The 16,969-nt window shown below is 67.9% G+C and overlaps 1 protein-coding gene across 1 annotated transcript in view; it reads left to right on the top strand.

Annotated features, from left to right (window-relative positions):
* The first annotated feature begins 5,914 nt into the window (after positions 1-5,914).
* PIK3C2B (phosphatidylinositol-4-phosphate 3-kinase catalytic subunit type 2 beta) overlaps positions 5,915-16,969 on the top strand; it is a 15,795-nt gene continuing 4,740 nt past the window's right edge. Inside the window, 17 exon segments of the mRNA XM_035347059.1 lie at positions 5,915-7,467; positions 7,469-7,571; positions 8,276-8,369; positions 8,545-8,699; positions 8,840-8,960; positions 11,217-11,328; positions 11,595-11,674; positions 11,755-11,818; positions 12,429-12,575; positions 12,857-12,890; positions 13,197-13,392; positions 14,304-14,426; positions 15,179-15,346; positions 15,450-15,561; positions 15,653-15,795; positions 16,468-16,656; positions 16,820-16,913. Of these exon segments, the coding sequence (XP_035202950.1) occupies positions 6,652-7,467; positions 7,469-7,571; positions 8,276-8,369; positions 8,545-8,699; positions 8,840-8,960; positions 11,217-11,328; positions 11,595-11,674; positions 11,755-11,818; positions 12,429-12,575; positions 12,857-12,890; positions 13,197-13,392; positions 14,304-14,426; positions 15,179-15,346; positions 15,450-15,561; positions 15,653-15,795; positions 16,468-16,656; positions 16,820-16,913 (2,751 nt within the window). The 5' untranslated portion in view covers positions 5,915-6,651.

Raw genomic sequence — 16,969 nt, 5'->3', positions numbered from 1 at the left:
GGGGGGGGGGAAGAGCCAGCACCAGGCTTTCAGTGATGTCAAAGTGTCCCCCACCGGGCTGGGGACGGGGACAGGGACGGGGACAGGGACGGGGACAATCCTGCACTTGCGAGGGCCAGCTCATCGCACCGAGGGCTCGCTGTGGTGCTCCCGGGGATGCCGGGCTCGCTGCAGGCAGCGGCGCCGCTCCCGGCTCCTCCAGCAGCCCCGCGGGTCCCTGCGTTTCTGCTCCCGCGTGTATTTGGGCGTAAACCCCCCAGATTTGGGAGCTCTCACCCCTAAGCAAGGGAGGCGCGTTGGCTCAACCCCAGCTATTCGTGGCTGCAAAGCCAGGCACGAACAAGGCGATTGTTCGCAGGATCTGGGCCGGGGTGAAACCAGCACAAGTGCGAGCCGAAAAAAAATAAAAATATAAAAATAAAAAAAATCAATTTCCTCCTGCACCGAGAGGGAAAGCGCGGCGGGGAGCGCCACGGGGCGAGGGAAATCGGCTCCGAAATGGGGTGCCCGGGTTCCCACCCCCGGCTAACCGCCCCCGGCAAGGTGCTGCCCCACCTCGCCTCGGGAGCACGGCCTGAAAAAAACGAGGGCAGGAGGGAGGCAGAGCCGGGCAGGAGGGTGAGCCACGAGGCAGCCCTGCCCGCCCGCCGCAGCGTGCGTTGCCGCGTTGCTTGGATGCGCCCCGCGACTTGGCACGGCGTGGGAGAAGCTGCAGCGGCCGCCGCCCGTCCCGAGCGTTTCGGGTGCCGGGAAGGAGCCGTGCACGCCCGGCTCGCGTGCGTGGCTGCGTCTCGTCCGACTCCCACGAGATGCAAATCCGCCGAGCCGAGCCGCACGAGGAGCCGGGTTCCCATCGCGGGCTGGGCTGGGGGCGGCCGTGCCCTGTGCACCCCGATCCGGGGGGGGGGGGGGGGGGGATCGGAGAGAGTTGGGCGCACCCCAACTGCTGCGTGTCCTCCGTGCACCCGGCTCCCGGATGGGGGCGAGCCTGGTGGCGGTGGGAACAGCCGCACGGGAGGGGGTGGCAGCAGGAGCAGCCGTACGGAGCACGCAGCAGGATCCGGCCCCTGCGTCGGGGGGCGGCCGCCGCTTGCCAGCACGCCCCAGCGGGACCCCCCCCGGTGCAGCGGGGCTGGCCGAAGCAGGGGCGACGTTGCGGTGCTGTGCTTCACGCTGCTGGGCTCTGCGGGGTTATAGCGACCTGTGCTGGACGGCAGCGAGCCCCCTCCGCCCCCCCCCCCGTGCGGGCTGTGCGCCCCCCTCGCGGGCAGCCCCGCGGTGCTGAGCGCTCGCAGCGGAGGAAGCCGAGATTTGCATAGGAACCGAGCGCCCCGGCCGCCGCGCCAGGGGAGCCCGACCACGAGCATCCCCCGGGGACGCCGAGCACCGAGGAAAAACCCAGCCTTGGGTTCGGGCACGGGGCGCCGGAGGAGCGAGGGCTGAGTAAGACAGAAACCCCGAGCTCAGGTGTGACCCGGGGCCCGGCGAGACGCGGGCGTTTTGGCTGGCTGCCGGAGCCACCGAGCGCCGGGGAGAGGAAGCGGCGCCGGGTGGCTTTGCAGAAAGGTCCCACCCTCGCCCTTCCCCGCGTCCCCCCGGCCCTGCAGATGCTGGGTGAGGGGCAGCACCTCCTGCGTGGCTCTCACACTTCGCTGCGTGTCCCCTCCGCTGTCCCCAGCGCAGGCTCAGCTCGTGCCCCGCGGGGCTCTGGGGGGTTCCTTGGCACAGCTCCCTCCTTCGGCTGCCCCACCTGGGGGGGGCTTTCCCGTCCCGAGCCTGACCCACCTTCCCCAGGCAGGATTTCCTCCCGAGGGTGGAAATGCGTAGAAAAATGCTCGAAGAGCATTTGGCATGGGACAGCCTCACATCCTGCCTCCTCCGGAGGGCTCGGGCCGGGCTGGGTTCCTATTAATAGGAGGCGCAGTGGTCTCGGGAGGAAGGAGCTCCTCCAGCTGCGAGGAACAGGTTGGGAGCAAACGGTGCCGGGCGTTTGCAAGGCGTTTGCTGGGCTCCGTGTGCACGGCACGGGGCTGCCCCGGTGCCCGTAACAAGACGCTCGATGCCAGGGGGAACGTGGGGGGCTCCCCATCGGGGCCTGTGGGGTGGTGGGAGGGGGGCTGGCTCCGTCTCGCAGGGACGACGACTTCTTCATCGGAAGCCGCTGCTGGTGGTTTGGTGGGGTTTGGTGGGAGGGGAGCGGTCGCCTCCCTGCCCCGCAGCTCCCGCAGTCCCGATCCCTGCTGGGGTAAAAAATTGGAGGTGCTTGAAAGTGTCCGTGGGGATCAGTTTGGGGGGAATCCTGTCGATTTTGCTGCAAGCGAAAAAAGTCCGAAGGGCTGGTTTGGCTGGGTTCGGGGTTAAGGTGTGGTGTTTTGGTGGTGCTGAGTGCGGCTCCAGGAGTGAAACGCTCGAGGTTTCGGTTTCGGTTTGAACTGACCTTTAAAACCAGATTCCCTTTGTGGAGCTCCAGCTCCAAACCGGGAAGAAAACCCCTGCATTTTGGCCCTGTCAAAACACCACCTGGGGACCGACCCAAGGAGCCTCCCTTGGTCACTGCCCTGCTGGGAGACCAATGCCAAGGCCCCCACAGGCCCCCGTTCCCCCCCCCCCCCCCCCGTGTTTGGGGCAGGCAGAACTGAGAGCAGAGTCCCTTCCAGAGCAGGGGGGGCTGAATCCTGCGCGCTCTGGGGGTGCTGGAGCTGGTGGGGGGCACTGTGAGGCTGCGCTAGGTGCTGCACATGCGGACTTAGGAGCATCCCTGCTGCTGCTGCAGGCTCCAGGACATTTGGGGAGCTTTGTCACCCCACGACGTGCCGTGACACACAGCGGGGCCGCGCCACGGCGCTGGGGACGCCGCCAGGAGCCGTGTCCCCGAGGCACCCCCGAGCATCCCGGCTCCGTCCAGCAGCAGGGGCAGGATGGATGGAACCGCAGCCCCCGAGGTGAAGCCGGGGGCTTTCTCCTCCTCGTGGCCGCTCCTCCCTCGGCCGGGTTATAAATGGGTGGGAATTGTCTCCCCCTGATAGGCAGAACCTCCTTCCCCCGGCTCCCACAGCCCCCTCCGGGGCTCGCCACTTTCCTTCCTCGCCCTGGGATGTTTGATGTCTTCCCAGATGCTCCAGACCTCTCTATCTGCTCCCTGCGAGGGGGAAGGGAGAGGGGGACGGGCAGAGCCGGGGGGCGAGCACCGAGCCCCCCCCCCGCTGTGCCCTGGGTTCCCGGCCCCGTGCGTGGGATCCGGCAGCATGATTTTCTGCTCGGCTTCCCCCGTCCGTCCCCGCACGCAGCAGGTGCCGCTCAGCTGCTGGGGGGCGGCTGCGTGGGGGCACCGAGCTCCCCCCCCAAAAAAACCCCACGGGTGCCCCCTGCACCCCCAGCCCACCCCGGTCCCCCTCGCCCTCTTCCCACCCCGACGCTCGGCTCTTTGCGCCTTGTCCCTCCCCGTCCCGCTGCTGCTGGGGGGGCAAGGAGAGCCCTGCGGGGGGGGGGGGGGGGGGGGGGCCCCCCAAAAGCCACCCCAAAGCATCCCGCAGGGCTCGGGCTGGGGGCTGCAGCTCTTGGAAGTGGGGGGGCCCTCAGGCACGGCTGGCAGGAGGGTTGGGGAGGTTGTGCCGGGCTGGGGGCCCTCGGGGCCCCCCCAGTTTCCAGGCGAGCATCCGGCAGCACCAGGGCTGAGCAGGTCCGGCCGGCCACGCCGTGCAAACCGGCTCAGAAATGAAAAGGTGGCGGGGAAAAACCCCAGGCGTTTCGGGAGGGTTTGTTCCTATTTCTCCACCTGCTGCTGGCCGGCTGGGCCGCCGTGGGCGGATCGGGTGATTTTGGTGATGGAAAAATCAACTCGGCGGGGTCTCCGGGCATGCAGGTGTGCAAACAGCCCCCCAAACCTCTCTGCACCTCCCCGAGGGGACCCTGAGGGTGCACGGGGAGGCACGGGGTGGGTGCATCCTCGCCGCACGGGGCTGTCCGGTAGGTGAGAGCAAGGCAAAGCAAACGTTTCGCCTTGGTTTTGTCTCTCCTTGGTCCTCAGCACCCGAGGACCGTCCCAGACAGGAGGGTGGGGAGGTTTGGTGCGCGTTGGTCCCCCCCTAGCTCGCTGCTGGCAGCCGCCCATGTGGCAGCGCCGCGGGTCCTGCTGGAGCACGAGGGACGTGGTGCCTGCGTGCGGCTCCCCACAAGGCTGCAACCTCCCTTTTTGGGGCTTTGCTGGTGGAAAGTAGGAAGAAAACGATGTTCAGCCACAAGCCAGGGCAGGTTGGCAGGGGACAAGTGCTTCTCCCTGCTGGGCTGCCCCCGCCGAGCGCCGTGCCGGGGCAGCGGGAGCCGCTCCGCGTCCCGAAGCGTTTCTCTGCGAGGTGGGGCGCCGAGCGCTCGCCGAACGCGCCTCCCGAGGCTGACGTGACCGGCGCACGTGCCAGGAAATTTAAAGTCAGAAAATTGCCCCTACGTGAGCAGCAGGGATATTTTAAAGAGGGGAAAATTGCCTCCGGAATTCGGTGCCTGCCCCTGGAGCTCCCGGACTGGGTCCTAACCCGCAGCTCTCAGCCCCGTGCCCTTTTTCGAACAGGCTGGAGGGCAGAGGGGGCGTTCGGTGGGAACACGGGCAGCCCCTCACCAAACCCCACAGAGGAGCCCGGCTCGGCCCTGGTGCAGCAGCAGCTCTTTGGGGTTTTTCACGTGGGCAGGATGGGGACGGCCGCTTCGGGGCTGCTTTTCTCTGCTTCAGACCCCAGCAGATGCTGTTCCTGGAGACGAGAGTGGATTTGTAGCTTTGTCAGCCACGAAAACTCAGGTCTGCTTTATTGCTTTTGGGTTAAAAGCACGTTTGCTTTGTTCGGCTTCCAGCAGCCCAGGATTGCCAGCTTTTGGGATTTCTGTTTCTCCAGGAAAAGCCCGTGGCTGCCAGCAGCACCCCCCCCCCCCCCCCCTTTGCTTGCACGGTGGCACCCGGGGCTGCGGCACCGACACCTGCACATGGAGAGGGTCGAGCCCTTTCCCTCAAAACCGTAATTTTGGGGAAAAAGCGTGCCTGCAGCAGGCGAAGCCAGGGCTGGGCTGATCAGCAGCCGTCTGCTTCGGGGCCGTGGAGCTCGGGGGGGCTGTTTGGGTCTCCAGGGCTGCTGTGGGTGCAATCCACGGGGGTGCTCCACTGGGTGCTGGAGGTGGTTGCGCCTTGAAGCAGGGCACCAGGTTGTCCCCAGCCTTGCAGGGTGCGGGGGTGAGGAGGGCTCGGCTCTGAGCTCACACCCCGCGTCCTCCCCTCGTGGATGCTCGTGCGCCCTGGCTGGAGCGAGAAAACCCTCGGCCGGCTCTCAGCTCCAGAGATTTCGAGTGCCGAACGTCTCCGGAGGCTTTGGGCTTGCTCCACTTTTCTGTTTAACATCCACTCGGGTATTTATTTTGCTAGGAGGGGAAACAGCCTGCCTTGGAGAGCGCCGGGCCGGCCTGGCGGCGCTGAGCGAGCCCCGGCAGCGGTCCCGGGCGCACGGACGGTGGGGAGGGAGCGGCGGCTCCGCGGTCACCGCGGTTTGTGTGCCTTGGTCAGGGGCCAGGAAGGTGGTTTCGAGTCAGGCTTTTCCTCCTCTCTGCTTGCGGCTCAGTTCTGCAAAATCGCCGGGTTTGGAGGCTGTGCGACACCGGGGGCTCGCAGCATCCCTGCTGAGGGACGGCAGCCGGCAGAGGGGGTTTGGAAGGGGCTTGGAGGGGCTCGGAGGGACCCATCGGGTCCCTTGGGGGTGGTTTCAGCTCTGATTTTTTTTTTTCCATGAAGCATCCTGGGCTGGTGGGAGCTGGAGAATAGCAATGGGAGCTGGTGGGCAGTGGTCGCTCCGGGCTGTCCAGGGCCCCGTGCAGGCTTTGGGGTGAGCAGAGAGCAGCCGGGTAACCCCTTGGGGGGAGGCTGGGGGGGCTCTGCGCTGGGTAACCCCCTGGGGACAGGCTGAGGGGTTCTGCCTCGCCGCCTGCGCTGATGCAAACCGAATATCCTCTCCCCCAGGGGAGGCAAGGCAGGAGGGGCCGCAGACGCCCTTCCTTCCTCCCCTGCTTTTCTCCCTCCACTTTTCCTTTCGGGTTGCAGAGTGCTGCTGGCGGGGGGCCGTGGTTTTCTCCACGCAGCAATGCCCCCGGGACTACCAGGGGGGCTCGAAGCCGTGCCCGGGGCACGCGACGGCAGCTCGCCGGGCCCCCGCGATGCCGGTGAGGGGCACTGGGGTTGCGGGTTGAGTCAGCCCCAGATGCTGGCGCTGGCCCCGCCGCCCTCCCTCGGTGTCTTATTTTGTCCTCGGGGAAATCCAGCAATAGCCCCAGCAGCTGCTGCCGGGGGCCGAGCAGCCCCGCGCGCCTGCCTGGAGGCTGCGAAATCTTTCTTTAAGCCATCGCTCTGCCGAGCTCCTGAACGTTTCCTTTATTTCATCGCGGAGAGGAAGGGCCGGACCTCGGGCGCTGCCAGCCCCAACCCTATGTGGGGCTCCTCCGCTCCCAAATGACCCCTGGGGTGCACGCCCAGGGCGAGGCTCATTAGGGCCAGGCCTTGACGAGCTTGCAGAGCCATTAACCCTCGCCTTTCCCCTCCGCCCAGGTGGCCGGCGGCGCAGCATGCCCTTCTCCTGAGCCCTCTGAGCGCGGGAGGAAGGAGAGGTCCCGGCGCGCGGAGAGATGTCCGCCACGCGTGGCAATGGGGAGCACTGGAAATCCCTCGAGTCGGTGGGCATCAGCCGCAAGGAGCTGGCGCTGGCCGAGGCCCTGCAGATGGAGTACGACGCGCTGTCGCGCCTGCGGCAGGACAAGGACAAGGAGGAGAGCCGCGCCAAGCAGCGGGGCGAGCGGCCCCTCATCTCCTGGGACGACCCCGCCGAGCCCAACGGCTGCGCCGGCATCAAAGCGGCACGGGGCCTCTCCGGCTCCGACCCCACGCTCAGCTACAACCCCCCGACGGGGTCAGAGGGGTCCCCGGCACCCCGGCCCCCTCCCGGGCCGCCCCCCCGGCCGGACAGCCAGCCCTGGCCGAAGGCTCCGCTGGCCGGGGACTACCTGTACATCTTCGACGGCTCGGAGGGGGACTTCCTCGGGGAGCCCCTCAATGGCACCTCGCCCCCCGACGGCGGGGGCAGCTCCCCCAAAAAGCTCTCGCCGCCCCCGCTGCCCCCCCGGCACTCCATCTGGAGCCCCCCCGAGGGCAGCCAGCGCCCGGGGAAGGGGTCCCCCCCGTCCTCCAAAGCGCCCCAGCCCAGGGACATCAACATGTTCTCGCACGAGCGCGCGCCCGGCAAGCTGCTCGCCCGGCGCATCTCCGAGGAGGACCCCTACGGCCTCGCCGACTACGAGGGCATCAACGACGCCATCACCTGCCTCAACCTGAAGTCCACCTACGAGTCGCAGGTGCTGCGGGAAGCCTCCCGGGGCTGGAAGGAAGGCAGGAGCATCTTCGAGAAGGAGTCGAGCGGCAAGCCGGTGGCACGGAGCAAGACCATGCCCCCCCCAGGTGCCCCCGCGGACCTATGTCTCCCGCTTCGGCAACAGGAAGAATCTGGCCCCAAACAAGAACCGCAGGATCTCCGTCGACCCGGTAAGGGGATTTTTGCTCCCCGCTTTTGAGGTCGGGAGGGATGGAGGCGAAGCGCTGGGGAGAGCTGGGGAACGGGGCGGCGAATGCGGGGTGCAGAGGGGGCTGTGGGTGCCCTGTGGATTTTGCCTCCTCGCCTTGCTCCCAGCCCTGCCGTGCCCCCGGCAGCCCGGCACGTGAACGTTTGGGGGCTGCAGGTGGGCTGCAGCGGGCTCGTGTCCTCCTCTCGCAGCCTCTCCTGGTCCCCGTCCCCCCCCCCACCTCGGTGGGTGAGCGCTGCAGCCGGGCACCGCTGGCGGGGGCCGTGTAGGTCGCCCTCGGCTTTCTCGCTGCCAGAAACCAATTATAAAAGAGCATTAAAATCGTCTTTAGTGGCTGCCGTGTTCTCTGCCTTTCTCTGTCTCCCGTTAGCTGCTGGCTGGGTTAATTGCTCTGACAGTGGGGCCATTGTTCGCCGCAGAAGAGCGGTGGAGGCTCGGGGAGCCCCGTGCGCGGGGGGAGCCTGGCACCGGGCGCGGGCAGGGCTCTGCTGTGGCACCCTGGTGGCCCAGGAATGCTCCCTCCATCCCTCAGCATCCTCAGATCTGCCTGCCGAAGCCGGGCAGGACGAGGCAATCGATCTGCTTGGTCACGGAGGAGCGAGGCGGGGTGCAGGGGGAACGCGGAGAGCCCCCGGGGTGCCGCTGACGGGCTCGCGCCCTGCCCGCAGGTTGCCCCCCCGGCCGCACTCCTTAGCCAACGGCTACGAGCTCTTCGAGGTGTCGGAGGAGCGGGACGAGGAGGTGGCTGCGTTCTGCCACATGCTGGACGTGTGAGTACCACCGCGCCCGAGCCGTCCCTGCGCCCCTCGGTGCGCCCCGAGCCCTCGCTTGGGGGTGTCGGGCTCCGGGCTCCGGCGAGGGCAGGCAGCGAAATGCCCCCAGACGGAGGCGTTTGGAGGGGGGAGGACAGGAAGGCACCGGCTCTGAGCCTGCCCCTGCCCGCAGGCTGCGGTCCGGCCCCAGCACCAAGGATTATTCCCTGACCGGCTTCGTGTGGAGCGCCGTCAGCCTCAGCCCCGAGCACCTGGGGCACGGCGTCAGCCTGAAGGTGACGGTGGTGTGCGACAGCCTGCGGGAGCCCCTCACCTTCACCTGCGACTGTGAGTGTCCCTCGGGGGAGGGCTGTGAGGCAGGAGCAGCCCCGAGCAATGCCTTTTTGGGGGGGGGGGTTCTCCCGTTGCACGTGGGGTGGCACCAGCCCGGGGACACCGGGGCTCACCGCTGCTCGCTGTCCCCGCAGGCTCGTCCACCGTGGACCTGCTCATCTACCAGACGCTGTGCTACACGCACGATGAGCTGCACGCCGTCGACGTCGAGGATTTCGTGCTCAAGCTCTGCGGCTTGGAGGAATTCTTGCAAAAGTGAGTGCTGGGGGAGCGCGGGGGGGGATGCAGGCACGCTCACGTGCCCGGCCGCGCTCGCTCGGCGCAGGCGTGATGGATGGCTGGGGTCCGTCCCTGCCTCCCGAGCCACCGCGGTGATCTCGTGTTGGGAGCATCCTTCCCTCCCCGGGCATTGTACGAGTGTGGGAGCTGCCAAAAAAGCTCTTTGGGAGAGCATTAATAACGGCCGTGTCACCGAGCGGGGCGGCGCAGCCCTGCCCCGGCAGCAGCCCAGCTTCCCCCCCCCCGCCTGTTTTTTAAATTGCAGGAGGTGGAAAAAGCCAATTCCAGGGGGGGTAGCGGGGACTGGGGGCGGTTCAAAGCCTCGGCAATGTCCTGCCGTGCGAAGCAGGGAGCAAGGGGACAGGTTTCCCTTCCGTAATGAAGCCAGAACCGTGCAGAGCCCTTGCTTGGGGGCTTGCTGCTCCCACCAAGGCTGCACTTCTGGCTCCGCTAGCCGGGACAAAGCTCCGTCCCGGGCGAGGTGCCGCGTGGAGGCAGCGGCAGCCGCGCACGCAGGGGCACACGCCGTCCCTCCCGGCGGCTGCCTGCCGCCAGCCCTGCCTGGAGAGCGGCCCCACGGCCTGGCCCTGCCGCTCGAAATCGCGGGAGCTTCGCCACAGCCGCCGCTAGCTCCAGTTTCAGGCCCTAAAGGGGCAGCTGGGAATTGCTCGGCACGGGCTAAGCCGGCACAGCACCGGCACGGAGGGTGCGGAGCCCAGGACGTGCGTGCGTGCGCGTGGATGCGGCGGGGGTGCTCGCGTGCTGCCTGCCAGCCCGGGGCACAGCAGCAGGTCCGTCCGTCTGCCCCTCTGCTGGGGGGCTGCAGGGAGCCCCCCCCTTTCCCCTCGGTACCCGCTGGGCTTCAGCCGTTGGTTTCTTTCCTCCCGCGAATGCTGCCGTTGTCAGCAAAAAGCTGTTTGCTGTTTGCCGTAATGAGCCTTAACTGGAACCAGCCCCCGTTGGAAAAACGGCATCCGCAGCAGCCGAGAGCGGTGCTTGGCCGCCTCGCTGTGCAGCCCGCTCCTCGGCGTCGCTTTCTGGAGAGGGAGCCAGGGCTTTCGAGGATGGAAGCTGGCTCGGGCCGGCAGTCAGGGCTGCAAGCCCGTCCTGGGTTCTGTGCAGGATTCCTGCGCGATCTGGGGCGAATCCCCTCATTTCTGCCTAACTTCTCCGTTTGGAAAAGGGTCGCGGCAGTGTTGTCCTGCCCGTTATGCTGCCTGGAGCCGTGCGGTCCCCAGTGAGCTGCTCCCGTATCTCCCGGGGCCCTCAAAGGACCTTAGAGAAAGCCCTGGGAGATAAAGCCCTTTTGTCGCCCGTCTTTTCTTTCCACATCTTCCCCCAGCGGAGGAGATGCTGGAAGTGCCAAAACGCTCCGTGCCGAGCCGCTTGGGCACCCGAGCTCTCCAAACCAGCCCGAGCTGCTGCTGCTTTCCACCACTTGGCATGTGCGAGGCACAGGGGGAAGGCTGGACCGGGCAGGGGATGGAGCAGAGCACCCCAGGGGATGGAGCAGAGCACCCCAGGGGACAAAGCACAGCACCCCAGGGGACATTTGCAGCCTGAGGCGGGGTGCGCAGGACGCCGGCCCCGCGGCGATAAGGGCACGGTGCTGCCCGAGGGCCGGGCTTCCTGCATGCAGCGCCCCTCCTGCAGCAGGGCAGGACCCAGTGCTGGCGGCCACGTGCTCATCAGGCTCCGTGTCCCCGTCCCCAGCGGCCCTGGGGGTGCCCCTGGCGGCCCCCCCTGCATCCTGCCATTGAGCCTGCAGATGTGCCGCCCCCATCGCGGCACCGTGCCCGGCTGGCCGCGGCATCGCCGAGGGCTGAATTGGTTCATTCTCTTCTGAAGCTGGCAAGGAAAGCGGGGCCATGCGGCGAGCCCCGCAGGCTCTGGTCGGGGGCTCTCCCGTGCTGCAGAAGCCCCCGGTGCCGGGCTTTCCCCCTGCTGCCGCCGGGCTCCTCCGTGCCTGCTCCTTTTCACACCCGCAGGGCCGCCCATGGCTTTTGTGAAGGATGCAGGGGAAGGAGGAAAAACAACACATTATTCTTCGGGGTTTTTAAGCACGAGCATCCCAGTGAAGGGTTTTGCAGGCGAGCAAAGCACGGCCAAACCCCGGCCACAGCGGTGCCCGGCCACAGGGCATCAGCACGGGGCTGCTTTGGGGGGATTTTTCCCCCAGCCTGGTGCTGGGTGAGGGGCTGCGTGCTGAGCCCGTTGTCTGTGCCCCCGCAGCAAGCACGCGCTGGGGAGCCACGAGTACATCCAGCACTGCAGGAAGTTCGACATCGACATCCGCCTGCAGCTGATGAGGAGGAAGGCTGTGCGCAGCGACCTGGCCCGCACGGTGGGTGCCCGCGGGGGGAGCGCCCTCACTGCCCGCCCCGGGACCCTGCCCCGGGGAGAAGCCTCGGCTGGGTTAGGGTTTGGCAAACCTGCCAGCTCCCAGCTGGGTGTAACCTCCAGGGATCGAGCCCCCAGCCCCGGATCAAGCCGCTTAGAGGGGACCCACGGCGGGGAGAGGGGCAGGAGGGCTCGCAGGGGTGGCACGGCTCGCGGAGCGGCCCCGTGCTGGTGCAGCGCAGCCCGTGCTCAGCCTCTCTCCTCTTGCAGGCCAACGACGACCAGAGCCCGTCCACCCTCAACCACTACATCCACCTGCAGGAGAGGCCCATCAAGCAGACCATCAGCAGGTAGGGGGCACGGGGTGAGCACGGCCCCTGCGCCTGGTGCCCTCCCCGCTGGGGCTGAGCTCCGCTCTCCGCGTCCGCAGGCAGGCGCTCAGTCTCCTCTTCGACACCTTCCACAACGAGGTGGATGCTTTCCTGGCGGCTGAGGTGAGCGTTCAGGGGCTGCGGTGCCTTGGGGAAGGGCTGGGTGGCACCGGGACAGCCCTGCCCTTCTCGTCCCCTCCCTGGAAGGAGGCTGGCTTGGGCACAGCCTGGCTCCGGCGCCCTTGCCGGCGTGCCCGAGGTGCCGGATTTTCCTGGTAGAGGCTCCAAGCAGCCTCTCCTCCCCGGAGAGCCCCGACCTCTCCATTCCTCCGAGCATCACCAGGTGTTCCTGCACAGATCCACCCCGACCTGTCCCATCCCTGCACCTGGGGGGCTGCCTGTATCCGAGGGGACAGCCTCACCCCAAAAGAAGGGGCTCCCGTATTCCCCGGGAGCGCAGCAGACATCTGCTGCGGACTTTTTTAAATATCACGATGGGGCTCAAAGGCTGCATCAGAGGAGGCGAAAGGAGGGAAAGCCTGCACGTGGCAGCTGCGTGGTGGGTTGGGGAGCTGCTGTGAAGGCTCAGGACAGCCTTTATTCCTCTCCTTGGCCTTCGCTTGGGCACAAGAGGGTGCAGACGCCGCTCCCCATCCCCTGCCCCGTTTGCTGCCGGCTCCCCGAGGGCAGAGCTTTGAGCCCAGGGCTCTGCTCAGCCTCCCCCTGCCCGCAGGGAGACTTCCCGCTGAAGGCGGAGCGGGTGATCCAGTCGGTCATGGCCATCTGCAACGCCCTGGCCGCCGTCGAGTCCCAGGAGATCACGGCCGCCCTCAACCAGATGCCCCCCTGCCCCTCCCGCATGCAGCCCAAAATCCAGAAGGTAAGGCCCGGGGGGGGCTCAAAGGGAAAAAAAAAAACCTTCCTTCTTTCCTTTCCACCACGTGGAAAATTCCTCAGTAGCTGGGAGCAGGCAGCTGCTTGCCCTGCCCGTGGCAGCAGCGGAGGAGCTGGGACCATGGAGCCCCCCCCCAGCCGCTTACGTAAAGCCGCTGGCTCGGCGAGCTGCTCCCAGCCGCGGCAGCGCACGGGGGCTCCTCCTGACCTTGCTCTCGTGGTTTCTTTCTGATTTATTTCTTTTTTTTTTTTTTTTTTCCTCCACAGGATCCAAATGTCCTGGCCAAGAGGGAAAATCGAGGTATTTCGATTCTCCTCCTCCCCTTCTGGGCTGAAGTCCTCGGTGCTTTTAATCCCCAAACCCCTCCTCCTCGATCATTACGGCCAAAAAATTGCGGTTGAAACCGTTTTTTAAGAAACGAGGGTTGCTGGAGGCCGTGCCCGTTGTTCCTCCCCGTGAACCCAGCGCAGTGGGAAGCCTGAAATCCCTCCCCTGGCCCGCCGTGCCCCAGAGGAGGGGACGTGCCCGGGGTCCCCCCAGCATCCCCGAAGGACGCCGCGGGGCCGGGGGCAGCCCCGTGTCACCCCTGTCCTGCCTCCCCTGCAGAGAGGATCGTGGAGAGCCTGACGGCCGCCATCCTCGACCTGGTGGGGCTGTACTGCAGCACCTTCAACGCCGACTTCCAGACGGCCACGCAGGGCAGCCGGGAGCACGGCGTGGTGCAGGAGGCCTGCCTGCTCTCCTGCCCGCTCTCCTTCACCGTCTACGCCACCCACCGCATCCCCATCACCTGGGCTGCCAGGTAGGGGATGAAATAAACCTGCCCGCGGGTCCTGGGGCTCAGCACCGTGTCGGTCACCCGTTAGCAGGGCATTCCTCCCCCCCGGGGCTGCTGTAAGAAACACGTCCCAGGTACTCCGCAGAAGAGCCAGCCCACCCCGAACCTCCCCACGGGCAGGATTTCCAGCCTGGCTGCGCGCCGGGGGCGCTGATGCTGCCGGGCTCTGCGGCGCTCCCCCCCCCCCCAACCCCGCCAACCCTCGGGGCTGCAGCATCGCTCCCGGTGTGACAGATGGCCCCGGTGCCGCCGCGGGCTCCTTTGTTAGGTGCCGCGGTGCCCGGCCCCGTGCCGGGGGGGACAGGGGGACGGCGGTGGTCCCGGCGGGCGGCGGGAGCCCACCGCGGGGAGGGCGTGCGAGGCAGCGGCGGTGGCAGCAGCCGCCCCGCCGGGGACCCCTCGCCTTTGTCCCGTCCTTAATGTATTCCCCCTGGTGACTGGCTCCGAACAAAGCCGCTAGCCTGGGAAATGCCGGCATCCCCCTGACCTCCGGCGCCCCGCAGCCCTCCCCGGATTGTCGCTCGGCACCTGCCACATGGCAGGGCCCCCCCCGCCCCCCCCCCCCGCCGCCCCCCGGGGGACGGGTTGGGCGGGGGCCGATGGGGCCGGGGCCGGCAGGGGTGGGGGCGGCGGGCTCTGCGCCCCCTCCCCTGCTGAGCGGGTGGGGTTGGGATGGCGAGGAGGGGGAGCCGCTCACGCAGGGGCTGCGTTGGAGCACGGCCGGCGGTGGGGAGAGCTCTGAGCCTTCTTTGGCACCCCCCAGGCAGCGCCTTCCTCCTCCCCACCCCGCTGCTATGGGGTTTGCCCCTTTGTGGGGTGAAGCCCGGGCACCCTCAGGGCTCCCCCTGCTCACGGCCCCTCTGCTCCCCTTGCAGCTACGAAGATTTCTACCTCTCCTGCTCCATCACGCACGGCGGCAAGGAGCTGTGCAGCCCGCTGCACACCAGGAAGGCCCACGTCTACAAGTACCTCTTCCACCTCATCATATGGGACCAGCAGTAAGGCAGCCCCCTGGCCGCAGGGTGGGCACGGGTGGTCCCCAGCCACGCTGCTTCCTCCTCCTCCTCCTCCTCCTCCTCTCTGCTCCTCTCCCCGTATTTTGGGTTTCGGAAGCTCTTGTGTCATCCCCGGGAATAGCACTGGCCCCGCGGCGCCAGCCCCGCCACCCCCGGAGCTGCTTGTTTGCACCCAGGAAAGGGGATCTGCTCCCAAAATAGCCCCCGGAGCAGGCGGGGAGGCCGAGCCCTGGCCGTGCCTGGCATTCGCCGTGTCCCGGGGAGGTGGGGACGGGACGGCGATAATTTTAGAAGGCGCCTGTGCCCCCGAAGGACACGCGCCGTGCCCAGTGGGGCCGTGCCGTCCCCTCCGTGCCTCCTGCCCACCCCACGGGCAGGATGTAGCTGGTGCCCCGGGCTCCCCGGGCACCTTGGAGAAGAGCCTCGACCCCGGGGACCCCCAGGGAGAAGCCGGGACGAGGTCAGTGTGTGAGGCCCCCCCCCGTCCCCTGGTCACCTTCCCAGGGCGCAGAAGCAGCCGGCCGTACCCGACACCGGGGGGGGCTTGCCCATGACGTGGGGCCTCGGTGCTGTGCCGGGGGCACGCGGCACCCGCGGTGCCAGCAGAAGGGGGGGGTGGGAGGGGGTTTGCTGGGCTCTTTTTTGGCATCCCGAGGCGGGGGGTGGGGGTGGGGGTTGGGGCGCTGGCAGCACCCATCCCCGGCACGGTTGAGCCGCCGACTGCTCTCTTGCAGGATCTGCTTCCCCGTCCAGGTGAACCGGCTGCCGCGGGAGACGCTGCTCAGCGTCACGCTCTTCGCCGTGCCCGTTCCCCCCCCGGGGAGCTCCTCGGACACCAACAAGCAGCGGCGGGTCCCCGAGGCGCTGGGCTGGGTCACCACCCCGCTCTTCAACTTCAGGCAGTGCGTGGGGCGTCCGGCCGCAGCGGGCACCCGTGGGTGCAGCGCTGCCACCCCCCTCCCCAAAGCGGCACCCTCAGCCCCCCCACCTTCCTTTCTCCTCCAGGGTCCTGACCTGCGGGCGAAAGCTTTTGGGCTTGTGGCCGGCGACCCAGGACAACTCCAGAGCCAGGTCGAGTGCCCCCAACTTCAACCAGCCCGACAGCGTCATCCTGCAGGTGGGTGCTGGTGGCGGGGCGCTTTTTTTTTGGGGGGGGGGGGTGGGAATGGGAGGCCGAGCCCCCGCTCACCCGCCCGCCTCCGCCCCAGATCGATTTCCCCACCTCCGCCTTCGACGTGAAGTTCACGAGCCCGCTGGCGGCCGAGGTGAGCCCCAAGTACGAATTCGGCAGCCTGGGCGAGGAGGACCAGCGCAGGCTGCGGGAGGCCATGCAGAAGAAATCGCTCTACTGGTGAGCAGAGGGCTCAGCATCATCCTGCTTGGGGAGGGGGTTGCTGAGCTCCCCCCGGCACTGGTGCGGCGCTGGCAGGCACCGGGGGTATTCGGGGGGGGCTGATCCTGCCAGGAAAGCAGCTGGGGGTTGGGGATGAGTTTGGGAGCGGGTGGAGGAGCGGCTCTCCCGGCTGCCCGGCCCCGAGGGTGGCTTCTCCGCTGGTGTCCCCCCGGCAGGGACAGCTGCCCGGCCCCTTGTCCAGCCCTGCAGGGCTGAGCCGGCCGGCGTCGGATGGTGCTGGCTATAAACGGGGAGGATCAGGTGTCGGCAGCTGCGCCCGGATCCCCGGAGCTCAGCACTGGTGCTGGACATGCCCTCACCGCCAGCCACACGGACCCAGCAGCAGGGCCAATCCTGCTTGCAAAACACCCGGCGGGGTGGCTCGGGGGTTCCTGGGGGTGCTCGGTCACCTCTTCCATGGCTGCTCCTGGATCAGGGTGCAGCGTGGGGCTGGGGAGAGCACCCAGCATCACCCAGCATCCACCCCCTCTGCTGAGCTCGGAGGGATGCCGGCAGGATCCCGCTTTCCTTTGCCCTCTTCCCAAGGGGTTTACCGGCGTCTCCCCGCACCGTGCGTGCCGGTGGCAGCGGGGTGCCCTGTCCCCAGCCCGTGCCACCCTCCCCGTGCAGGTTGACGGACGCCGACCGCAAGCGGCTGTGGGAGAAGCGCTACTACTGCCACGCGGCGCCCGGCGCCCTGCCCATGCTGCTGGCCAGCGCGCCCAGCTGGGAGTGGGCCTGCCTGCCCGACATCTACGCCCTGCTCGGCCAGTGGACCTGCATGAGCCACCAGGACGCCCTGGGGCTCCTGCACGCCACGTGAGTCGCCATCGTACGGGCACGGGGCGCCGCCTGGGCTTGGGACCGCTGTGAGCTGAGCCGGAGGGCGTCCAGCCCCGCTGGTGTCGGGTTTTGGGTGTGGGGTGAGCGGGAAGGGTCCCGTGGTGGCCAACCCATGGGGACATGCTGGCCCTGGCCGCAGGTTCCCGGACCAGGAGGTGAGGAGGACGGCCGTGCAGTGGATCGACTCCATCTCTGACACGGAGCTGCTGGACTACCTGCCCCAGCTGGTGCAGGTGTGTGCCGGGACGGGGATGCTGCGTGGGATGGGTGCTGGGACGGGGATGCTGCG

This window comes from Oxyura jamaicensis, chromosome 26, assembly GCF_011077185.1.
Source record: "Oxyura jamaicensis isolate SHBP4307 breed ruddy duck chromosome 26, BPBGC_Ojam_1.0, whole genome shotgun sequence".
NCBI lineage: Eukaryota > Metazoa > Chordata > Aves > Anseriformes > Anatidae > Oxyura > Oxyura jamaicensis.
The sequence above is the reverse complement of the archived record's forward strand: the minus strand, read 5'-3'. Positions and strand labels throughout refer to the sequence as shown.